This window comes from Nicotiana tabacum, chromosome 13, assembly GCF_000715075.1.
Source record: "Nicotiana tabacum cultivar K326 chromosome 13, ASM71507v2, whole genome shotgun sequence".
Taxonomy (NCBI): Eukaryota; Viridiplantae; Streptophyta; class Magnoliopsida; order Solanales; family Solanaceae; genus Nicotiana; species Nicotiana tabacum.
In genome coordinates this window covers 111921838-111948595 of record NC_134092.1, presented here as the reverse complement: position 1 = coordinate 111948595, position 26758 = coordinate 111921838, and the positions used below count along the sequence as shown (strand labels likewise).

Sequence of the window (26758 nt, the reverse complement as noted above, 5' to 3'; positions counted from 1 at the left end):
ATACCAATTCTAGGGAAAATTTTCCCCACACAAGGTTAGACAAGTCACTTACCTCGACTTGCTCCAATTTAACCAAGTATTATGCTTTTGCCTCGAATTTCCGACTCCAATCGACTCGTATCTAGTCATAATTAATTCGATACAATCAACAAAAATTATAGCAATCACTTTCATAAGAAAATATTACATTTTCATTAAAATTCGAAATTAGCTCAAAATTTGTCCGTGGGGCCCACATCTCGGAATCCGGCAAAACTTATAAAATCCGACAACCCATTCAATTACGAGTCCACCCATACCAATTTTACCAAAATCCGATAACAACTCGATCTCCAAATCTTAAATTTTCGTTTTTGGTTGCAAAAATCTTGATTTTTCTTCCATAAATTCACGGATTCATGATGTAAATGAGTATGGAATCATGAAATATAATCAATATAGGATAAGGAACACTTACCCCAATATTTTCCCGTGAAAATCGCCCAAAAATCGCCCAAGAACCGTGCTCCAAAAATCCAAAACGAAATGAATGAAATGACCATTTTTGGTCCTTAAGTTTCTACCAATCCGTCACTAAAAGTTCATTTTTCGTCACTAAAAGTCCACCAGAAACAGCTCTACTAGTCTTACTTCAATTGATCATAACTTTATGTACATATATCCAAATGATAAATGGTTTACCTTTATGGAAACTAGAATCCACCGACTACAACCTTCATGTTTTGCAATTATTCTGATTCCTTATACATTGCAAGATATTGGCTCCCAAAGTCGGCTACATGCATCAGAATTTCTGGCGAAATTTCTGGCGAAACCGCTCTACCAGCCTTCATTCAATCCATCATAACTTTCTGTACAAATGTCCAAATAATGCATAGTTTAACTTTCTGGAACCTATACGACTACAACTTTCATGTTTTGCACATTTTCTGATTCCTTATGCATTGCGAGATATAAGCTTCCAAACTTGGCTCCACGCACGGAATTTCTGCAACAGAAATTTCTGCTGCAAACAGAAATTTCCAGCACTTTGTCCGAAATCCATTCCGTTTACCTTCCGAAATCCATACGAGACCCTCGGGACCTTAACCAATTATTCCAACATGTCCCAAAATACCATACGAACTTAGTCGAGGCTTCAAACTACATCAAACAACATCAAAACGACGAATCACACCTCAAATCAAAATCAATGAACTATGAACTTTCAAATTCTATATCTTGTGTCGAAACACATCAAATCAATTCGGAATGACTTAAAATTTTGCACACAAGTCATAAATGACATAACTGAGCTATGAAAATTTTCAGAATCGGATTTCGATCTCGACATCAAAAAGTCAACCTCTCGGTCAAACTTCCCAAAAATTCAACTTTCGGCATTTCAAGCCTAATTCTACTACGGACTTCCAAATAAAATTCCGATCATGCTCCTAAGTCCAAAATCACCATACGGAGCTGTTGTAATCTTCAAAATTCTATTCCGGGGTCGTTTGCACATAATTTGACATCCGGTCACTATTTGAACTTAAACTTTTAATTTTTCATCAAAATTCCATATCTCGGGCTAGGGACCTCGGAATTTGATTCCGGGCATACGCCTAAGTCCCAAATCACGATACGGACCTACCAAAATTATCAAAACACTAATCCGAATCCGTTTGCTCAAAATGTTGACCAAAGTCAACTCAGTTGAGTTTTAAAGCTCTAATTCACATTTTAATCCATTTTTCACCTGAAAACTTTCTGGAAAATTTTATGGACTGTGCACGCAAGTCGAGGAAGGATAAATAGTGCTTTTCGAGGTCTTAGAACACAGAATTAATTATTAAATTTAAAGATGACATTTTGGGTCATCACATTCTCCACCTCTAAAACAAATGTTCGTTCTCGAACAGAGTTAGAAAAGTACCTGAGCTTGTGAATAAGTGTGGATAACGGCTACGTATATCATGCTTGGTCTCCCAAGTCGCCTCCTCGACCGGATGACCCCTCCACTGAACCTTCACGGAAGCAATGTTCTTTGATCTCAGCTTTCGAACCTGCCTATCTAAAATAGCCACTGGTTCCTCAATATAAGATAGATCCTTGTCCAACTGAACCGAACTGAAGTCTAACACATGAGACGAATCCCCGTGATATTTTTGAAGCATAAAAACATGGAATACCGGATGAATTGCAGAGAGACTAGGTGGTAGCGCAAGTCTGTAAGCCACCTCTCCAACTCTTTCAAGAATCTCTAAAGGCCCAATATACCTAGGGCTCAAATTGTCCTTCTCCCCGAACCTCATCACACCCTTCATAGGCGAAACCCGGAGCAATACCCGCTCACCAACCATGAATGCAACATCATGAACCTTCCGATCCGCATAACTCTTCTGTCTAGATTGGGCTGTACGAAGTCGATCCTGAATCAACTTAACTTTTTCCAAGGCATCCTGAACTAAGTCTGTACCCAAAAGTCTAGCCTCGCCTGGTTCGAACCAACCCACTGGAGACCGGCAAACGCCTACCATACAAGGCCTCATACGGAGCCATCTGGATGCTTGACTGGTAACTGTTGTTGTAAGCAAACTCCGCAAGTGGTAAGAACTGATCCCAAGCACCCCCAAAATCTATCACACACGCACGAAGCATATCCTCCAGTATCTGAATAGTGCGTTCGAACTGCTCGTCCGTCTGAGAGTGAAATATTATACTGAACTCTACCCGAGTACCCAACTCACATTGTACTGCCCTCTAGAACCGTGATGTAAACTGCATAACCCGGTCAGAGATGATAGATACCGATATGCCGTGAAATCGGACAATCTCGCGAATATAGATTCGAGCCAACTGCTCGGAAGAGTAGGTAGTCATCATAGGATTGCAATGAGCTGACTTGGTCAATCTATCCACAATCACCCAAGCTGCATTGAACTTCCTCTGAGTCCGTGGGAGCCCAACAACGAAATCCATAGTGATCCTCTCCCATTTCCATTCTAGAATCATTAACTTCTGAAGCAATCCACTCGGTCGTTAATGCTCATATTTCACTTGTTGACAATTTAGACACCGAGCTACATATTTCATTATGTCTTTCTTCATCCGCCTCCACCAATAGTGTTATCTCAAGTCTTGCTACATCTTCGCAGCACCCGAATGTATGGAGTACCGCAAACTGTGAGCCTCCTAGAGAATCAATTCACGAAAACCATTTATATTTGGCACACATAGCCTGCCCTACATCCGTAATACATCTTCATCTTCAATAGTGACTTCCTTGGTATCGTCGTACTGAACTGTGTCCTTAAGGACAAGTAGATGGGGGTCATCATACTGACATTCCCTGATACGATCATAAAGAGAAGACTGAGAAATCACACAAGCCAAAACTCGACTCGGCTCGGAAATATCCAAACTGACAAACTGGTTGGCCAAGGCCTGAACATCCAAGGCCAAAGGCCTCTCTGCTACCGGTAAATATGCTAAGCTGCCTAAACTCTCCGCCTTACGACTCAAGGCATCGGCCACCACATTGGCCTTCCCAGGATAATAGAGAATGGTGATATCATAATCCTTAAGCAACTCCAACCATCTTCGATGCCGCAAATTAAGATCCTTCTGTTTAAACAGATATTGTAGATTTCGGTGATCGGTGTAGACCTCACAATGGACACCGTACAAATAATGGAGCCAAACTCTTCAAGGCACGAACAATAGCTGCTAACTCAAGGTCGTGGACCGAATAATTCTTCTTATGAACCTTTAACTGTCTGGATGCGTAGGCAATCACCCTACCGTCTTGCATCAACACTGCGCCGAGGTCAATACGCGACGCATCACAATACACAATATAAGATCCTGAACCTGTAGGTAATACCAACATTGGGGTTATAGTCAAAGTTGTCTTGAACTTTTGGAACCTCTCCTTACATTCCTCGGCCCATATGAACGGAGCACCTTTCTGGGTCAATCTTGTCTTAATAGTTGTTCATAATCAATTACAAAAACGTCAATTAACTTCATGTTAACAAAAATCTCGTTTTAAACCTTCACAATAATGATAACGAGATACGAGACATGAAGACCTCATAATTATTTACCCGACGAGTCACCTTTAACGTCACCTAGGAGGGAACCTACCTCGTAGGTTAAAACTCAATAATTACAACACAAAATTGGCAAGTATGCACAGAGAATTTCATATAGAATTTTCAAATAAGCCTAACAGGCATGACTCCCTATTAGTACTATAGTACAAGTTAAAATTCACAAGAGAGAACTTAAACACAAGAATTTTCCTCACAAGGATCTCGTCCTTATATAACTTCTACCGCAGCTCGTAGCCCGATTTAAACATATCAGTTTATATTAAAATAAGAGGATCTCGTCCTTGGTTCTGAATCACAAGTAATATGCACATTGTGCCAATTGAAAATTTCCAGTTTCTCCTTTTAAATAATTTCGGTTACACCAAATCACAACAAATAATGAACCCCATACCGGTAAGGCATATAATTCACAATTTGTAATTAATTATTCGGAATTTACATCAAAATTTACCGAAATGAGTAACAGAAAGCCACATTTAGCCTCGCAGCTCTTATTAGTGACCAACACGAAATGATAGGCATAGTTATCTCCATAAAATCTCCCAACAGGGGTAAACACATAAGTAAATTATAGAATTATGAAGCTCACTCATAAGTGGAGCACAATAGGAAGACTCGTTTCGATATTGAGAACCGAATCAACTTAAGGAAATTATTCCTTTATATTAAATCAAGGTCGTACCTGTAACGACACCATCTGATGTAGCGACCTCTCCTATACCGTAAAATAAATATATCAACGGCTGGGTCTCCACCTCTAGGACGCCTTTTACCCGTCTGTCCTCCACCCTTAACTGGTCGTGTGGGTGGTGTAGTAACTGCAATGGGGCACGTAGCCTGAGTGCTTTGATGAAATATGTCTCTCCCAAGTTTGGGACAATTTTCTCATGATGTGCCTAGTATCACCGAATTCATAACAACCCTTTTGCTGGTTAGGCTGCTCATATTGAGTCTGTGTAGATAACTGGAATAACCATTGTAGGAACTCATGTCGGTGGTGCATTAAAAGAACTTACTAGAGCACCCCGAGTAATCCGATGTGCGGACTCGGCTGGCCGACTGCCCGAGCCCCCTCCATAATGATTTATACTTGCAGAGTAGAATCCACCGAATCCCCCAGAACCTTGAGACCTCTTGGTCTCCTTAGTTTCCCTTCTTTTCTTTTTTTTCTTTTTTTCTTTTTTCACCCCGAACACATTCTAATATCTTGGCAATTTGTACAACTAGCAGAAATGAAGTATCAGCTTGTAGCTCCCGAGTCGTACAAAATTTTATGATCATAATTGAGTTCTTTAATGAGTCTATGGACTCGCCCTCTGGGTATAGGAAGCAAAGTAGGAGTATGACGGGCTAACTTATTGAACTTGATGGCATATTATGAAATCGTCAATGGTGACATGACGCAACCGTTCAAACCCTATGCGCCACGCATTACGGAGAGTCCAGAAAACAAACTCTTTCAAAAACATTTCTGAGAACTAAGCCAAGTGGGCGGTGTTGCATTGGCTGGTCTGCTCTCTTCATAGGCTTGCCACGAACACCGGTGGAGAATTATCTCTCCCAAGGCGAATTTCTTCTTTTGTTATACTGACTCTACACTGTTGAGCTGACCAATTGCTTAACATACTCTTCGACTCTTCTTTGGGGTAACCCTTACCCCTATTTATACACAACGATCACAAAAGTAGAGCTCCATATAGACAAATATTGTCACGAACCACATAGTCTAGACTCTCGTCAACAAGTGTACTTACTCCGAAGCACCCCAAAATCCGCAACAGTGACGTCCACGATGAGTAGACCTTCTATAAATTTAGAGTTCTTTCTATAATGGTATTGAAGTATAGGATTATTAAGGAGGCGGACATACCACAAGTCCCAACCTTATCCTCTACAAAATCTCAAGTCTTAAACAAGTATAAATTTTAGGGAACCTTTTACTACCACATATATACATTTCAAGCCAAAACTGATATAACACATGACCCCGCAATCCACCCATTGGTAGTGGACTCCCCCCACTCGGCGCGAAGTCATAGGTCACAACGTCCGACGATCCACAATAATAACCTTCACAGCTTGTATAAATCAACCAGACGCCAACGTCTGTTGCACCCCCGCATGATTCACTAGGTGATCTCTCAATACGCCCGCATTTTCAGTCGGAACCACCCGTTGAGGCAATGTTTGAGCATCTCTGGCTCCCTCATAGTCCATCTGCGGCATCACGAACCGTCGACGCACAACTGATATTGAGTGTGCAATGTCATACACGAGTGGATACAAAGGAATATAAGATATATGTTTCAAGCTAAATCAATGCCGTATGATAAGGAGTCAAAGAAGTGAATATTTCCTAACAGTTCCATAGCCTCTCGAAGATAAGTACAGACGTCCCCGTACCGATCTACAAGACTCTACTAAACTTGCTTGTGACTCATGACACCCTGCTACGGCTCGTTAAAAAGTGTCACGACCCCAAATTTCCTCCGTAGGATGTCGTGATGGCACCTAGTCTCTAAGACTAGGTAAGCCTATCAATGCGGAATAATAATAAATATCTTAAATAAATAAACTACAATTCAAACAATTTTAACTCCCAAAACCCGGTATAAATAAGTCACAAGCTTCTAAGAATTTATTCTCAATGTCTCTATATGTCAAGGTCTAGATAAAATATAAGGAAGCAACATAAAATGATAGAAGGGGACTCCGGAGTCTGCGGACGCTGGCAGATATACCTCGAAGTCTCCGTGCGCAGGTAACTCAATGACGTCTAGGCTGGTAAAATATACCTGGATCTGCACAAAAAGATGTGCAGAAGTGTAGTATGAGTACACCACAGCGGTACCCAGTAAGTGCCAAGCCTAACCTCGGTAGAGTAGTGACGAGGTCAGGTGAAGCCCTACTAAAATATAATAATGGCATGATAAAATGTTTATCAATGTAGTAAAATAAAATAACATTGGAAATGAATCAAATAGTATGTCACATTTAATGACATCAAATAATTACAAATAATATCTCGTGGAATCAAAACAGAATTTCCTTCAACTTTATGAAAATCACAATAATAATCAAAGGCAACTACGGCCATAAATCAATATCAACAAGGGCACTCCCGAGGTACCGCCTCGTAGTCCCAAATCATAAATAAATTCACAATATCTCATTTCCTTATATCACCGCGGGAGCCTTCACAATTTATTTAAAGAAAATATTTTTTCCGAAATAGCATCCCGCGTTTTAGCCACCCTTATCACACCGCATGACTTCTAGTAGTTCCCCTACTAGCCACGCGTATCAAGCCACCCTTATCTCACCGCATGCATTTCAACACCCAGACCTTATACCACCGCATGCGTATCAATATCACAATATATCACAATTTGCACCTCAAGTGCTCAAATAATTTAACTTGCCAAAATAATTCAACAACAATATTTTTCCACAATAAAGAGCTCACGGCTCATGCCAAAATAAATCATCAATAATAGTTTGCCACAATAAAGAGCTCACGGCTCATGCCAAAATAAATCATCAATAATAGTTTTCCACAATAAAGAGCTCACAGCTCATGTCAAAATAATTCATCAATAATATTCTTCCATAATAAAGAGCTCACGGCTCCCTCACAATGAGTATAAAAATATTCAGGAGTAAATAATTTAGGAAAATAATATTTCAAAATCTTTACTACGTTGCTTCAATATCAAGTTTAAAAATGTCAAATACTTCATATTAATAATATTTAATTTAAAGAAAAACAACCTTCAAATAATGCACAGAATAAAAAAAACCAAGTTTCAACTAAACAGGTAAAACAATTAGTAAGAAAAGATCAAACAAATTTGAAGTATATATCTCACATCAATGATGAAGAATATAACAAAATAAAATAATTTAATAAATGCGCAACAGTGATCTACACAATTTAAAAATATAATCTTTCGCAAATTAACCCGTGTACACACTCGTCACCTCGTGCACACGACTTTCAACACATTTCAATAATCACATCAATACCAATTCTAGGGAAAATTTTCCCCACACAAGGTTAGACAAGTCACTTACCTCGACTTGCTCCAATTTAACCAAGTATTATGCTTTTGCCTCGAATTTCCGACTCCAATCGACTCGTATCTAGTCATAATTAATTCGATACAATCAACAAAAATTATAGCAATCACTTTCATAAGAAAATATTACATTTTCATTAAAATTCGAAATTAGCTCAAAATTTGTCCGTGGGGCCCACATCTCGGAATCCGGCAAAACTTATAAAATCCGACAACCCATTCAATTACGAGTCCACCCATACCAATTTTACCAAAATCCGATAACAACTCGATCTCCAAATCTTAAATTTTCGTTTTTAAAAGATTTTGCAAAAATCTTGATTTTTCATCCATAAATTCACGGATTCATGATGTAAATGAGTATGGAATCATGAAATATAATCAATATAGGATAAGGAACACTTACCCCAATGTTTTCCCGTGAAAATCGCCCAAAAATTGCCCAAGAACCGTGCTCCAAAAATCCAAAACGAAATGAATGAAATGACCATTTTTGGTCCTTAAGTTTCTGCCAATCCGTCACTAAAAATCCATTTTTCGTCACTAAAAGTCCACTAGAAACAGCTCTACCAGTCTTACTTCAATTGATCATAACTTTATGTACAAATGTCCAAATGATACATGATTTACCTTTCTGAAATTTAGAATCCACCGACTACAACTTTCATGTTTTGCAATTATTCTGATTCCTTATACATTGCGAGATATTGGCTCCCAAAATCGGCTGCATGCATCAGAATTTCTGGCGAAACTGCTCTACCAGCCTTCATTCAATCCATCATAACTTTCTGTACAAATGTCCAAATAATGCATAGTTTAACTTTCTGGAACCTATAATCCAACGACTACAACTTTCATGTTTTGCACATTTTCTGATTCCTTATGCATTGCGAGATATAAGCTTCCAAACTTGGCTCCACGCACGGAATTTCTGCAACAGAAATTTCTGCTGCAAACAGAAATTTCCAGCACTTCGTCCGAAATCCATTCCGTTTACCTTCCGAAATCCACCCGAGACCCTCGGGACCTTAACCAATTATTCCAACATGTCCCAAAATACCATACGAACTTAGTCGAGGCTTCAAACTACATCAAACAACATCAAAACGACGAATCACACCTCAAATCAAAATCAATGAACTATGAACTTTCAAATTCTATATCTTGTGTCGAAACACATCAAATCAATTCGGAATGACTTAAAATTTTGCACACAAGTTATAAATGACACAACTGAGCTATGAAAATTTTCAGAATCGGATTTCGACCTCGATATCAAAAAGTCAACCTCTCGGTCAAACTTCCCAAAAATTCAACTTTCGGCATTTCAAGCCTAATTCTATTACGGACTTCCAAATAAAATTTCGATCACGCTCCTAAGTCCAAAATCACCATACGGAGCTGTTGTAATCTTCAAAATTCTATTCCGGGATCGTTTGCACATAATTTGACATCCGGTCACTATTTGAACTTAAACTTTTAATTTTTCATCAAAATTCCATATTTCGGGCTAGGGAGCTCGGAATTTGATTCCGGGCATACGCCTAAGTCCCAAATTACGATACGGACCTATTAAAATTATCAAAACACTGATCCGAATCCGTTTGCTCAAAATGTTGACCAAAGTCAACTCAGTTGAGTTTTAAAGCTCTAATTCACATTTTAATCCATTTTTCACCTGAAAACTTTCCGGAAAATTTTATGGACTGTGCACGCAAGTCAAGGAAGGATAAATAGTGCTTTTTGAGGTCTTAGAACACAGAATTAATTATTAAATTTAAAGATGACATTTTGGGTCATCACAAGAAGGCTATGGGGTCTCATTACAGCGTTGGGCCAAGTACTTCTAGTGGCCCATTTTCTTTCCATTCGCCCCAGCCCAATACCTGCCGGTCCAATATCCCCCTTCATCTCTAAAATAGACCCTAATTTCACCCCTCCCTTCCATTCTCAACACCAGAGACGGACGACCCCCCCATTTTGGAAAAACCCCATAGAAGAACAGATCATCTCCCCCTTACACCATAACTCTAGCCGCTCCATCTCTGACCTCACTCTCATAGACACTCTCTTTCCTCCGCTCACACATAAAGAAGGCAGAGAAATTCGCTCACCTTCCTCTCACATGGCTCTAATCTAAACAGAAGAAAATAGCTTGAAACACAGATTTCAACGAGTTGTTGGTTTTTGCTGAGTTGGCTATTCAATTCCTAGGTTTTCAAAGTGAAATCGAGCTCTTAAGGGACTGTTTTCGTGGCTGTTTATTTGCTGGGAATGCAGTTGTGCTTCCTTCTTCTTTTATCACTGCATTCTTTTTGTTTATGCTCTCCGAGGTACTGTTCAATCCCCCAATAGTGTTATCATGTTTTGAATTAATGAAATACATGATATAATTGTAATTGTCTGCGGTTTTGTGTGGAATTGAAAGTGCTTTGCGTTGTTTTGTATTTAACGTCCTATAAGCAGGTAGAATTTGTCTTTCAAATCTCAATTCATGAAACATGAAGTAGTTGTCGATTATGTGTTTGATTAAATCAAGTGTACTGGATTTGGAGGTGATTTGCAGTTTTCGAAGTTCTAATATTTGTTAGAGAAAGGACTCATTAATGTTTGCTTCAAATCAGTGATCGAAATGTTGTTGGCCTAATTTGAGTAATACAGCTTTGATTCTGTTTTAATTCATTGCTTGAAATCCTGTTTTGATCGCTCGGTTCATTGGCTTTCAGTCCTTGTTAACACTGAATTGGGCATATTGTTTGGCTTAGATCTGCCTAGCTTTACTCTTCCGTGATGTTGATTGTTGAGTGTAGCTAGGTATTAGTAGCACTCATTGGACAATGAACATCCTGATAAATAGATTAAATTTGTAGGAGAAAGCTCAAAGATCGTTGTAAATTGTTAGAGTATCATTTGCACAACTTGGATTGATTTATAAACTCTCCTGTCATTGAATAAAAACCTAGATATACACTTGGATGATTTGGTAAGACCATTGTGATTATGTATGAATTGACCCTCGTGATTATCTATGAATTGAATATTCTACTAAAATTAGAATTGAAATGGGCCTTGAACACGAATGTCTCCTACACCTGCCCATCCCGTTTTAGTAATTCTCAGAATTAACCCAATTCACGTGAGTTTTTAGATATAAGCTAATAAGGTGTAACAATTGTATAATTTTGTGAAAGTAGGAAGCTTTCCTAACTTAGTTGAATTGTGTGGATGTAAATTCTTTCTACGATCATTTAATCCTAAACCATAGGAAGTAATTAAACAAATTATGAACAAGCGTTAGTTGCTTTAGGTGCGATTAATAATAACTCATCGTGAATATGAGTACGGAACTCGTGGCATAGTCATGATAAATAATTTTCCAATTCGAGTGTGCGTTTCACGTGATTCGACCCAATTTCAAGTAATAATAAAAATAAATATGTCGTAAATCGTGGGTGCATTTCATGTGGCGCGGTTTGCAATGTGTACCAAAACGATAAGTGTACGACATCGTGACTTGTTCCATAAATAATTAAAAGCGGTTAGAAGATAAAAATACACAATAGGTTTTAAACATGTAATAAATCATATAATTAGGCCAATTATTAATAGTTGAGCGACCGTGCTAAAACCACGGAACCCGGGAATGCCTAACGTCTTCTCTCGGGTTAACAAAATTCCTTACTCGGTCTTCTGGTTTTCGCAAACTTTAAACATAGTCAATTTTCTCGAGCTGGGATTAAAATAAACCGGTGACTTGGGACACCATAACAATTATTCCAAGTGGCGACTCTGAATTAAATAAATAATCTAATATCGATTAATATCATTTTAATTGGAGAAAACTTCATTATCCCCTCGAAAAAAGGGTGGTGTGACAATTTTCGTAAACCAACATTGTATTCATACTCTTATTTTATTTCCCCTCCATAGTAGGTCTATATTGGGCTCAACTATTTTATATTGGGTAACCCATAACACGAGACTGATGGGTGGTCCAAAAGAGGTCCAATGACTGTCAAGTATTTGTTTATTTTTCCACTTCTATTTGGAAACAATTTGGTTGCAGTAACTTAGGTGTCAGCTTCAAATTGTCAAGCCTTGTCCCCTAGTTGAATCACTAGTCACATGTCAATGTATAAGATTATCGATGCTACAAGAAAATGAAAAACAAAAGACTACAAAATACATGTAACTATCCACAAAATAGGAAGAATTGAATAAAAATTTATAGGTAACATTTTCATTTTTTTTTTTTAAAAAAAAAAAAAAAAAAGGGAAGCAAGGAAGAGGAATCATGAAATATTACTTACTTCCTATGAGATGGGACAAAGTCAAAAAGAAATGAAGAATCTCATACGAGTAAAAAAAAATGATTAATGCAGTTAATGATCTTGGTAATTTTATTGGATCTTACTTGCCCATAAGAGAAAGGGCAGAGAAAAGGTCAGTTCTGTATTTATATGGATAATTTTTTTTCTCTTTTTCAACATGTACTTATATGGATAACTCATTAGTTTACAACTTGCACACCAGAGTAAACGATCCGATTGAATTGTAATATTTTCCAATGTTGATTTATCAAATAATTAATGTCTAATTGTAATGTAATCTTCCCATTGTCATGAGATGGTAAAATACATTTCGTTTCTTAAAAGTCGACCAGAACGTTTGATTAATATTTCTAAATAGTACCCTTTTTTTCATTTTGATATGGACAAAATTCATTATTTAGGAGTAAGATTTACCTTATATGCATTTACAATTAATTTTTACCATATCAATATATTTTTATCTAGTAACTTAGCTTATTTTTTAGATTACTAATTTTATTTTTGATTAATAGATACCTATTATTCTTATTTATCTGACCTAATAGTATAACAATTCTTTAGTATACCTTCAAATGGTTATTTGTTTTAACAAATACTTAGTAGGCGTTTGGACATAAGAATTGTGATATTCTAAAAAACTAAAAAAAAAAAAATCAAGTTGAAAATGGTATTGGAATTGTGTTTGGACATGAATACAAATTGGAGTTGTTATTGAATTTTTGTGAGTGATTTGGAGTGAAAATTGTAAAAAAAAATATTTTTTGAATTCCGAAAAATTCTGAAATTCAACTTCAAGTTGGATTTCGTATTTCATGGCCAAATATCGATTCCAAAAAACAGTGAAATCGTTTTTGGGAAAAAGTAATTTTTATGGCCAAACGAGCCCTAATACTACTTTACTACTCTCTCTGTTCACTTTTAGTTATCCATTTTGAGTTTTTTACCCCCTTAAGAAATAAAAATGAAATAGAAGTATATATTTTATAATTTTATCCATAATAATGATAGCATTTTAAAAAAAAATTAAAAATAATTTGGGGAATGAGTAGTTAATAATAAAAATAAAATAAAAAAATTTCTTAATTTAATATAATAGACAAATAAAAATAAAAATATCGAGGGAGTAGTAAATTTTCTTAAAATTTTCACCCCTCCCGTGCAAAAGTTACAAATTCTTCCAAATCAAATGCAACATGGGCCCCACCCACCCCCACCCTAACACATTTCCCTACCGTTGCAACAATAAGCAGAAATATCGGTATCAAATTATACCTAGATATTCTCTGTCACCCCACACCATTTAACTCCAAAATTCCCATTTCTCTTTTTTAACTCTTCCAAAGTTTCTTCTCCACACTCTCCAATGGCGGAATACGACGCCGTAACAACCACCAACCACCACCCAAGTCTCATCCAAAAAGAAACAGCTCTACAAGCTATCAATAGCATAATCCAACTCCATTTCGAAAAAACCCTCGAGAAAAAAAGAGCTGTTGATTTACAAAAAAAAGAACTTTGGAGAATGTTTCAGCTCTTCTTCCTTTTCTTGGCTTTACTCTTTTTGGGTCAAGCTCTTTCCTCTAAGCTCCAATGCCGCCATTGTTGGATACCCATTGGGCTTCTTTCTTTAGCCCATCTGATTTTTTATGTATCTGTGGCCCAAACTTTGAGATGCATTAATGGGTTTAAGTACCAAAGGAGATGCCATAAGCTGACATTGGGTTTGGCTACTGAAAGGTTAAGGCAACTGAAGATGAGAATTGGGAATGGTGGGGTTGAGGAAATTGGGGATGAATTTGAGATACATTATCAAGAACCACCAGAGAGTTATTTTGGTAAGTTTAAGAGGAATTGGGCTTTGCATTTTGGGTTCTTGATTTTCATTTATGGGTTCATGGTTTCTTCCTCTGTTGTAATCCTTTGTTTCTAATTAGGAGTGAACTTTACTCAATTATCTAGAGTTGGTTGAGGGGTAGATTGTGGAAATTTTGATTAGCTTTTGGAGGAACAATTTTGAGAATTTAATGGAAAATATTCTTGCATCTTTTACAAAATTGATTGAAGTTTTATGGTTTTGATTCTTTTGGTATGTTTATCAAAATTGTGGATGTGTTATATATGTGGACATGTACAGTTTTGTTTGTATGCTTGTATTACTTGATTTTCTTTCGTGCCATTAGTCTAGGGTAGTAAAATACTTGTGAATTAATTACATCTTTAAACGTATAGTTAGTAATATTAGTTAGTACTCTCCTATCTCAATTTATATAATGGTGTTTGACTAGACATGAATTTTTTTTTTAAAAATATATTTTTGGAACTTATAATTAGACATAAATATTTATCTCTCATCAAAGGTACAATGATATTTTAAAGTTAAATTATTATAAAATATAGAAAAACGAGTGTCATAAGACGAAGGGAATACTATTTTTAATATATTATCATTTATTTTTTCAAAGAAAAAGAATTATTTGTTAGTATTATCCTACAAGTATGATTGCGTATATATTTTTAAGTAGTCAATACATAAACTTAAATTCCGATAGATATAAGACGAGAAGAAGGGAAAAAAAGGATGTTATTACGGTAGAATTGAGAAAGGGGATTTTTGGTATATTTGTCTTTTTGTTGCACTTTACATGACATTGTTCACACTTGTTGGACATCGAGTTGTATCTTTTTTCAATATTTACCAGTACTTTATTCTTTTCTTTTTTTTGCTAATAAGTACTTTATTCTTCTTCTTTTTTTTTGCTAATAAGTATGTTGATCTTTTCAAATATGAAATCGCAACTAAGTTGATTATCTAGAAGCCATTAAGCCCCCATCTGGCCAATAGATTTTGCCAAGTTTTTTTCATATTTTTTTTGACAAAACTTGTTTGTTTATATATTTTATCCATATTTTGGCGTATTTTGAAAACAAAATTTTCAAATCCCAAAATTAGCTTTATACTTGTTTTTGGCCCAAGATATTACCTTTTAGTTTTTTAATAATTTCAAAAATTATCCTAAATTTTTGTATTTTATTAAAATGCGTACCATCTATTATGACCCAACTAATCCACCAGTTAATTACTATTTTTTTTTGGGACTGATGGATCTTGTAATATTATTATAATTTGACGAATTGTAGTAGCTAGTGATTGTGTTATTAGCAATTGATATTAAAATATCAGGTTACTGTTTTAGGATAGTGTATTATTTAGTTCATTATAAAAATGATAATTTTATGCCAAACTTATCTATGTTCAGGACTATGGTTGTGATAATGATAATGAATGACATCGATGAAGGTTTTGCATATACAAGATTAGCATGTGTGTTTGTTTGGTATTGTTGGGTATTTTTGATAGGTTTTTTAACTTATAGGTACAACCGTATAAGTCATGTTTTTTCAAAAAAAAAAATATATATATATATATATATATATATATATATATATATATATATATATATATATTGAAAAATTATGTCCAACCAGATTTTCATCGTCAAATCAAACTTTACCATTTTTTAAAGTTGTTTGAATGATTTTTATATTATTCTTTTTGGTCCTTTGGATAAATGTATACATTCTTTTTTGAACTCTTTGTCCAATACAGCTGCAAAACTGTGTCACGTAAAACGAAGTGAATTAAATCATACACTTGTGTAGCTCAGCAATAATGAGAAAGCTGCAAGATATATCCATTAGTACTTTGGTAGTTCCATTTCTAGCTAATATATAAAGGCCAGCCAGAATGTGCTTGTTATTTTAACCTCGTAGAGTCGCTGTTCAGTCTCTATCATGATCTTATTGTAAAACTATTTAATGCATTCAATAAAAATAATTCTTTACCATTTATTTGTACCATAACAATAAAAGGAGCTGTTTAATCTACTGTTTTGCCCTCCTAAATCGCACAGCCTGTCTTAAATTCGGACAAAATATAGTAGTAGAAGCAATGGTTTAATGCCCCCTTTGGTTATTTTTTGATATAATCAACATGAAAAGTACTACACATCAACAACAACATAAGCGGGGTCTCTGGGAGGATAGTACGTATATACACATACCTTACCCTACTTTGAGAAGGTAGAGAGGATGTTTCCGAATATCATATGAAAATAGAAGGATGTTACTCCTATTTGCTTTCAAAAGAACCGAGTCACCCAAGTATAGGAGCACACAATCATCATTACTGCTACTAAGCCATGGACCTTAAGAATAATTAAAGCAACTCTTACCCACCTTCAGAGAATCCTAGGAGAGTTTTAACACAGTATTGTGTCATCCAAAACAAGTTAAAAAAGATATGCCAAATAGAATGAGGGAATTAACATTCAATGAGCTAATAAACCTCATATGTAAGTAAATTTTCATGCCTCTGCTGGGAAAGACGGCCTTTATTACCCGAGTAAATAAGTTTATCATACAGAATTAAATTAGAATACATAAGACTGAGCTATTATTAAAAATGAATGGTGACTTTGGCTTCTGAGGCTCGAAAAACAGAACCCATAGATGTATCAGATAAAAGGTTAAGCTGGGGAGAGCGCGTTGCACAATGATTTGTATGCAGTGACACAAGATTTGAATTTCTCTTCTGCTGCTGCCTGCACAAATGCAATGACTTACCTTGTGAGGACTCTTGAGAATACGATAATGAGTAACTAAATCTTAGAACAGAATAATAAAGTTCCAATACACAGGCATTCACACCGAAAAAGAAGGATACACTAATGCATTGCGCTTTAGAAGATAAATCTTTAGTACAAAGCAAGTTACATCTGTAATTGGCAGTCTTCTACTTCCTCCTCCCGTCCCTCCCTCTGGCTTGCACTCGCAAATATGTTGAACATGCCAATAGTTAATTTCAGTTTTTAGATGAGTGAATTCATTCTGGACTAGAAATGCCTCGGGACAGACAACCATGCTAATGCCTCTGTTCAGATGCCTGAACCTGGTTCTTTCACGAAACTAAAGTGATATCGGAATGAACTCCATAGCTCACTCTCACCACAATTAAGACCAAAGAACAACAAACTAACAATCTTTCCAGATTGCCTTTTACAAGGTAAATACACAAACAGCAACGCTGTGCCAAATAGCTGCTATATATGTTGCTTCAAATTCATGACATGTTTCTCTCTCAATGAATCCAACTAACAGATGATGCATTGCTTGAAACTAAAGGCAGCAGGAATCCCTCTATGGATCACCCTTGTCACATTTACATTAATAACAAAATCAACCATTCATCTAGCAACGGTTTCTACAAGCCAGATCCATGAACACACTTCGGTATATTTCCTTTGGACCTCCTATGAAATGCTCCTCTTTAATAAACACTAGAAGAATATAACTGGTTCGTACAAGGATAAGTTTATCGCATAAGAGGACAAACAAAGGAATTATATAACTAGAAGCTGACCTGTGAAGGTCCTTGATGTTTATCAGGATGCCACTTCAAAGCTGATAAACGGAAACTGCAAGGAAGGTCATAATGTCTCACATAAGTCTTCCATATATCTTGAGTATGGACTATGAAGAGCACAAAACTTTCAGAACTTACGCATTCTTGACATCCTCAATCTTCAGAGGACCTTTTAGGGGCAAACCGAGAATTGTTCTTTCAGAGTAAGAACCTGCATTTAAGGATCCATAATTGGATTCCCGCTCAGTCTCATGTTCAGTTTCATTATCCCATCTGCAATGCCTTCTTTCTGACCAGTCTGTTTCTTGTCTTCGGGAAAATAGGTCTTCAAAAGCAGATGATTTACCAGGCTTAAAAGACCAAGTGTACCACTTATTACCAAAAGTTGCTTGAAATACTGTCTCAGGATATTCATCAAAGTCTTCATCTAAACTCCATTTCTTCATTTTTCCTAAAAAGAATAATTAACAGGTCAATAAATATATTACCTACATCCTTTCGTAAATTAGTTCTCACCTGCGTATCACCATCAGTCATGTAAAGATAGTAGAGACTAACAATAAGAAAGCTTTTTGACAAGTCAAATTTCCATCTTTTCTTTAAAGAAGTACAAATACAAATGTTACATTGAGCAGCTCAAAGTCTTGCAATACAACTCCTACATGGAAAAAATGTAAATCAAGGCAGGACCATCCTATTTTATGCAGCACTATAGCAGCCAACCCAAAGCCAATAAGCCATTTTTTATTTGGAAGACGAGTACAACATTTAATTCGAAAGGCATGGTTTTCAGTATGTCTATTCATAGGAACACCACTAGTCCAGCTAGCAAGTGAGCAGTAAAAGAGCTTTAGGAAATACTATCCCAGCTCCAAACAAGGAGGGCCTAACAAATTAGGACGAACCACCAAAATCCAATAGGAATATATGTTTTAGTTCATCTGGAATTTCAGAATCTTTAGAAGGGGCCAAAAAAAGTTGAAACACACTGATATTTATCACAGGGAGACATACGAATTTTCATTAGACAGTGCTAGTCAAAGCAGAGAAGCTAATAGTGAAATGAGAGTACAAACTTACGCATCCTTCTCCTTATGCGATCCCTACGACGAGCAGCAGACTTAAATTGACTTTTCTTCTCTGAACGGTCATCCCGATCCACATCCCATCTATCATTTATTGCTGAAGATTCATTCTAGTAAATTGTTCAACAAGAAATTAGCAACCATAAGTATAACAATTTAAGGTAAAGTAAAGTAAAATGAGAATAGATCTAATATAGATAGTATACTTGCATGCAACTGATCAGGTACTAAAGTTCAGAAGCGGAACACATCATACCATGTAGGATTTAAGCCAAAAAAGTGGACATTCATGCCTTGGACCACAGAGGAAGTTACACCAGTACACTAAAGTCGACCAGAACTTACCATGAACACAGAAAAGATGCATTGGGATAGAAAGACAAAGCAATAGAGAACTAAGAGAAAGTATACACGGGATGAGGTATAAGCGAACATTTCATCATTGCTTATATATTATCCATCTTTTCCTTCTATATACTCGGTGATTCATCTTACTAAACTGAACTTGTTTTATCCTCATTAGACCTTGAGACTCTTTTCCTTTGATCATTGTATGGGTAAATGTTAAAATTGCACAAATAAGGAGTTCCCCAATATATCTTCCTTTAATCCTCCTAAGGAGATAACTTATTCGCTTCAAAGCTGACACGTGACAAGTGAGGATCCTAGATGAAAGACTAAAGTTTCTGTGGTTGATTAGCAGAGGTTCTTACATTACATGAACAGAGACTTCAAGCGTCACATTCAGAAGCAGACATAAAGCAGCTTTTCCTTGGGTTGAGGGCGGGGTGGGGTGGGGGGATGCTGATAAGTTGTAGAAGAAGAAAAGAATAGCTCTCGAGCTTCCCTGCAGTTCATTCCGTAAGTTAGTATTTTCATGGGAATTATTGGAAAGAGAATCTTTCTTTAGTTGATTCTCTCAGTTGACTTTTTCCTTTGGTTCACTTTTTGGATGTTCCTTGCTTCCCAATGTGAGTAGTAACTGTTTCTTTTGTACACCAGTGCACATGGGAATGCAACCTTGGTGATAATCTAATGATATCACCTTTTATCTATCAAAAAAATACAATCAACAGCCTGAAACTTTTCGTAAAAGATGGCATACATAGAAACTCCAATTGGGGAAGCAGATAAAGGAGGGAACAAGAAGCAGAAGAATAGCCGAACTAATCTTCAGTATTCCAATATACAAAAATGACCTTGCATTCAATGATAAGGTGTGTAGCAATCTAGGATGTATTCGTGTCTTTTTGGAAGATGTTGTCCTTGATAAATATGTAGTGTTTGGTTATTGTCATATGCTAAGTTTCAACCAAAAAAAAAAAAAAAACAGACACCAAAGGGGAAAATGAGAGTGTAAGTCGTACCATATGAAAATATTTCAACTCTTACTTCATATCACTTACTTCAACTACCAAGTAAATATTACTGTCAACCTTCAATACTCAAAACGATTACCCGGAATGACACCCCGTACCACTTCTATTGGTCACCTACCTTATGTCCAACCAAACATCGGAAAACAATTCAGAAAACAAACTAATCCAAAGAAATTATTTTAAATGAAAAGCATTTAATATCACTCCATGACAGTAACAGTTGATGTGTTATGACTAAGATTAAGATTTGCCTCATCTGTGAAAGGAAAAAAGATTAATATTCACCTCAAAAGAGCTTTCTGATGCCCCATAAAAGAGAAGATTTTTCAAAGCTTTTTTTGAGTCAGCACGCTTTTGACGTGTTGCATATCTGATATAATTCTGAAAAATAAAGAAAACGTAAGATGATTAATAAGCAAAAGAGGAGGTTGATAGATATTTAACATGGGAGAAAAAGAAATGAACAGGAACGTATCTAACTGACCTGAGAAGAGTAAGGAAAATCACTCACGAGGATATAGCTAATCCTAAGAAATTTCACTCCCTATACTACTGGAAACTGGTAAAGATATTTACCTTCGTTGGCTGCTGATTTCCTCTAAACTCCTGCAGGAACAATTTATGAAAGTCATATACACAAACTGTAGAAAAATATTGTTTGAAATTTAAAGTAACAGGCATGTGAAATTCATTGTGAATCAGAAGAGAATGCTAAACCTGAGTTCAAAAACACAACAAATTCCTAATATATACCGGACTCGATGAACAGGCATATTGAAACTTTTCTTTGGGGATAAGGGAGTGTATTGACACTTAATATACAAGCAAATATAGAAAAACACCACCTCCGCCCCATTCCCAAACCAAGGAAACATAAAGGGGAGGAAATATACTCCATTCTTGGTGGAATTTTAAGCAAATATTTTCTAAAGTGCGATTGACTTGATGCACGTCTCTAATTTCTATTGATACATTCCTCAGAGTAGAGTTATACTACACCAAAGAAGATGAAATCCTTATCCAAGTTATGGAAGCATAAAAAGACTCTTGATAATTAATATAACAAGCATTCTAGTTTAACCTTTTTAAAGAGTAATCAACTGATATCTAATGATTTTATTTATCTTATCTCTTGTAATTTGAAGATTACACAATGTGCAAAAACCTTTTTTGTTCTATGTTGAGGTAGATTTTTTTATTTATTTTATTCTCCACTTCAATTTTTAACTTACATACACTTTACATACATCACCTAATACTAACACTCCCGTGCCGCCAGCCATGAAACTGGGAATAGAATATGACTTATACCTTTGATTTCTTGACCAATTCCTGCTTTCAGATAATGAATTGACCCCAGGAGATGGGTAAACAGTCTAAACAGATACGACAATTTAAGTGGGAGAATGCAAAGACAGGTGATGAGTATATCTCTGCTATGCATTATTGGCTGAGCAATTCTAGTGACTTAGGTGAGGTGACATCATTCAGTGTCCTCCGAAAATTCATCACTACTGGAAGAAATTGAAAGAAAATTGTGAGCAAGCCTCAATGTGTTTATAACGGACCTCTTTTGCACCAATAGAGGGAGTGAAGAGTTCCTATTAACCAAAAGGATAAGATTATCTAGACCACGATAAATTGACAGCATAAGCCTTGTTGACTTAAGAGAAGGCATATTGGCTGATTACCATCTCCAAGGCCTCTTCCTTTGTGGTATACAGAGAATACTATGGAATATCAAAAATATTTCTTAATTTGAAGCGATACACTTTATACAGGTGGCCGTGGAAACAACCTCTTGCAAAAATACAGGGTAAGGCTGCGTACGATAGACCCTTGTGGTCCGGCCCTTCCCCGGACCCCGCGCATAGCAGGAGCTTAGTGCACCGGGCTGCCCTTTTTTACAATTTATACAGGTGCTTAGACCTCCATATCTTTGCTCTCATGTAGAGGTGCTTCAGTCTGTTGGTACGAGGAATAGAATCAGACAACTATTATCTATAAGAAAATCAACTAGAGCCAACTTGGTAAGAGATTTGGTGGCTAACTGGTGCGGATGTAAAGCCACTAAAGATGAGTGGAGACTGGAAGGGGGCAAATGTAGCACGTCAAATTGCTGAACTATTTCAAATTTATTTAACTACTTTTAGAGATGAAGGTTTCAGTCTCTGCTGAAGTCATTTCAAAAGAACATTTTGAAGACAGGAAAAACTTAGTTAACTGATTCCACCACAAGCTGTTAACTCTTGAGTCATCATAGGATACCTTCACATGAAATAAGATTGCTTATTTCCTAGCTCTAAACCTGTTAAGAGGTAAAAGCTTATGCGCTCTCCAAAACTTTTGAAGAATATAGGTGATCCACATAAGAAAAAAACTATTGTACACATGCAGAACACACAGACTGAAAAGGTTACCATCTCTTGCAAATGAAAATTTATAAGCATGAATGCCATTGTCCGCAAAAGTGCTGATACAATGAAATTAATCGACATGAAATCTCACTTTGTCATATAATTTTAGCATAAGCAAAAACAAATGCAGTGAAGCTATTCCAAATGACCTCAGGCACCTCTTGAGAGTGATACTTGCACTTCCCCAACGAAATAATTGCAAAATGTACATACTATTGAACCCCAAATAAGATTGCACGAATTCACAAGACCAGTTATTCCCTCTTCATATGAACAGGGACAAGGTAGAGATGACTGAAGCTCTTGCAAACTAATCCTCTTCTATTATATAATTCATCAACATTGAGCTACCGATTAACAGAAAAAAAAAAAACAGCTTCCAACACAACAATTAAAAAAGCAAAAAGCTAATCTCTTTTCAGTATTTAAAACCAGTATATCTCCTTCTTTTCTCAATCTAGGATTCATTACTCAACTAGCAAGTACTTTGACTAACAATGGAAAAGGAAAAAAACATACTATCTTCTCTCACATTTTACTCCAATTATAGCAGGTTCAATCAATAATCTAAAACAACTTTTTTATGCAGCTACAAAAAAAATGAAATAAACAAATACTGATGCAGCTAAAACCAAAAAGGAATTTACTTCTGCAGCTACAACAATCAAAGATCAAACCTTTTTTCCATTAGTGTGTCATATCTTAATTAAACATCAATTACAGAATAAGTGATATTGTCCAAAAAAGCAGAATTTAGTTTGTGACCAAAGTCTATTACGGAAAAAATAGGAAAAGAAAAAGAACTCACAGAATTCCACTTAGTTTTCCATTTCTCGGAGCAAAATGATGTAGAATGGAAAGAAGCCAAATGGGTATTTGTTGATTGTGTAGAAGTTACAACTTTTGTGGAATGAATAAGTGCATTCTTTAGGATCAAAACGTTACGCCATCTGGGTATTACTTGCATTTTCTTGAAATGGCAAAGGTATTTTGAAAACGGCCCAAATTTAAATGTATAAAAAGGCAAAAGAATGAGCTTTCTGAATATTTTTGTACAAGAATATATAAATATAATGGTGCTTTTAGTTGCTTGCAAGTGAAAGACAACGAGGAAGGACGGAGCTGTTTTTGGGGAAAAACAATGTAGGATACACAACATCGGACCCCGTTTGACGCTTTACCTTTTGTTATGGGCTCGCTCTTTGGGCTTTGCTCATTGGGCTTTCAGTTCTGCGCGCGAAGAAATTTGGGTGAATGACACAGTTATCCACAAAAACAAAATTATTTATTCTTACCTACTCATTTATTTTTTTACCCATCAAACTAATTATATTTCCTATCCATAGTAGTTTTTGTGAGAAATTTTCTCTTTTTTCTCCATTTTTTTTAATTTCTATGCTTCTTTTCTTTTTTCCTTTTTTTCTTTCTTTTCTTCTTTTCTTTTTTCTCGTTTTCTTCTTATTTTTTTCTTTTTTCTCTTTTTCTATTCATTTATTTTTGCCCAAATCGTATTATTGTTATTTTTACTATAACTTATTTCACACTCAATTTTGACTACTTATTTATTTATTTTTTCTTTTTATTTATCTTCTTTATTTCTTGTTCCTTTTCTAATTCCATTTAACTCCTTTTTTCTTTTATTTTCTTTATTTCTTGTTCCTTTTCTAATTTCATTTAACTTCTTTTTTTATATTCTTTTTCTCTACATAATCTAATTTCATTTACTGTTTTCACTATTTTTTATTATTCCTTTTTTATACAATAAGAAAAAATAACTGATACAGTAAATATTTGTTTACTTTTTTTTTATATAACTGGTATAATATGCCTTTTGTCTTTTTTCTCATTTTTTTAATTCAATTATTAAACTGAAATAATATCAGTTGTCACTTGATCTAATTCACTGAATATCACACTGACTGTTGTTGAGCACCATAAATTACATAATCAGACTCTAAGAATCAACACTTGATTGTCATGCAAACCTTGATCTCATTCCCTACAAATATCAGTACACACTCTATTATTAACAGTAACATAACCAGTTATGGAGAAAGAAAACATAATCTACTGCCACCAAATCTCTATGTATACTAGTTAGAATATAAATAATAATAAAATATTGGAAAATGCAATAAAATTATAAGTAAAAAAAAAGACTTGTAGTACCATATGATACCAATATGGTATACATGTATACCAACAGAGTATATGATTGCTCTAGAATATTGCTACAACTATCTGCGACTATACTACTGTACCAAATCATTATAGGATGCAATAAAAGTATGAGAAAATTACATGCTCGCATTGCAAGCTAAATATTCGCAAAGCAACTTGCTCATTCTGTATACTAACAGGGTATATAGTTATATGGGGTCGTTCCAACAATTTTTTATAACTATAAAAACTATTACATAATACACATAATTTATGTCCATCGGCACAAAAAAATTCTAGCACAGCAAATCATGTTCATATAAATAACTTCATAATAGAATTCACTTAAAAATGCAGCTAAAACAATCAAATAAATGTTCAAACTACCATATGATACCAATATGGCATATAACTATACCAACATGGTATATAGTTTTATTTGTTAATTTTCGATAATTATATGACTATACTACTATTACATAACACACATGCATAAAGAGAAAAATAAAAAAATAGTGTACCACATATTAATATAATGAAGTATTTTAAGATATTGTACTATATTACTATTATTAAAAGAAAATCAAATAGTGTACCAATTAAATGCAGCTAATACAACCAAAAAATGATTCAACTATCATATAATGCCAATATAGTATATAGCTATACCAACAGGGTATATAGTTGTACGGGATCGTTCCAACAACTGTATATAACTATAAAAACTATTACATAATACACAAAATTTATGTTCATAGGTACAAAAAAATCCAACACATCAAAACATAATCATATAAATTATTTCAGAATAGAATTCACTTAAAAATACAACTAAAACAACCAAAAAATATTTTAACTACCATATGATACCAATATGATATATAATTATACCAATAGGGTATACAGTTCTACTAATCAATTCCAGCCAACTATATATGACTATACTACTATTACATAATGCATATGCATAAAGAGAAAAATCAAAAAATAGTGTACCACATATTAATATAATAATGTATTTCAAGATATTGTACTATAATACTATTATATAAAACAAACGCATAAAGAAAAAATCAAAATGATTACATAATACACATGCATAAAGGAAAATTAAAAAAAATCAAGATAATGTACTATTTTACTATTACTAAGAGAAAAATCAAATAGTGTACCAATTAAATGTAACTAATACAACCAAAAAATATTCCAACTAACATATGATACTAGTATAATATATAGCTATACCAATAGGGTATACAATTGTACGCAAAGAGTTTAAAAAAGTTTTTTTTAATTTAATTATTAAACTGAAATAATATCAGTTGTCAATAAAAATTTCAAAAAATTCTAAAAGGACCTAAACCAATAGGGTATACAATTGTACGCAAAGAGTTTAAAAAAGATTTTTTTTAATTTAATTATTAAACTGAAATAATACCAGTTGTCAATAAAAATTTCAAAAACTTCTAAAAGGACCTAATTGTAAGAGTATACCGTTACAACCAAAATGGTATATAGTATATCATTTTGGTATACAGTACAAATTCTTCTTCGCCAATTCAACGCAATAAATTATACACTATTGAATTAACCAAAATGGTTTATAATATGTTATTTTGGTATATAGAGGATTGGTTCATTCCTTCAAAAAAATTAGTAGTATACTATTGTAATTAATTATATACTCTTGAATTAATTATTGTATACTAATACAATATACAATATAATATTTTGGTATACAGTATAAATCTGTCTTCTTTGCTAGTTCAACTTAATTTCAACCCAAAATTT

General features: G+C 35.0%; 2 protein-coding genes across 2 annotated transcripts; one reads left to right on the top strand and one right to left on the bottom strand.

The window, feature by feature from the left end:
• Nucleotides 1-13770: 13770 nt before the first annotated feature.
• On the top strand, nt 13771-14571 carry LOC107801854 (uncharacterized). The gene has a single exon (XM_016625253.1). The coding sequence runs from the start codon at nt 13868-13870 to the stop codon at nt 14432-14434; it is 567 nt and encodes a 188-aa protein (XP_016480739.1). The 5' UTR covers nt 13771-13867; the 3' UTR covers nt 14435-14571.
• Nucleotides 14572-16879: 2308 nt separating this feature from the next.
• On the bottom strand, nt 16880-23949 carry LOC107801857 (uncharacterized). The gene is made up of 7 exons (XM_016625257.2): nt 23616-23949; nt 20967-20996; nt 20676-20771; nt 19007-19121; nt 18065-18377; nt 17924-17978; nt 16880-17105 (listed from the first exon to the last, which is right to left on the bottom strand). The coding sequence occupies exons 1-7, from the start codon at nt 23772-23774 to the stop codon at nt 17031-17033; spliced, it is 843 nt and encodes a 280-aa protein (XP_016480743.2). The 5' UTR covers nt 23775-23949; the 3' UTR covers nt 16880-17030.
• Between the last annotated feature and the right edge of the window lie 2809 nt (nt 23950-26758).

Bases quoted from the DNA above. Each gene is read 5' to 3' on its own strand.
- LOC107801854 (XM_016625253.1), top strand. From the start codon at position 13,868: ATGGCGGAATACGACGCCGTAACAACCACCAACCACCACCCAAGTCTC.
- LOC107801857 (XM_016625257.2), bottom strand. From the start codon at position 23,774: ATGCAAGTAATACCCAGATGGCGTAACGTTTTGATCCTAAAGAATGCA. The intron at 20,772-20,966 runs GTAAATATCTTT...TTTATTTTTCAG, and splicing joins GAAATCAGCAGCCAACGAAG to AATTATATCAGATATGCAAC. The intron at 17,106-17,923 runs GTCAGCTTCTAG...GCATTTGTGCAG, and splicing joins AACATCAAGGACCTTCACAG to GCAGCAGCAGAAGAGAAATT.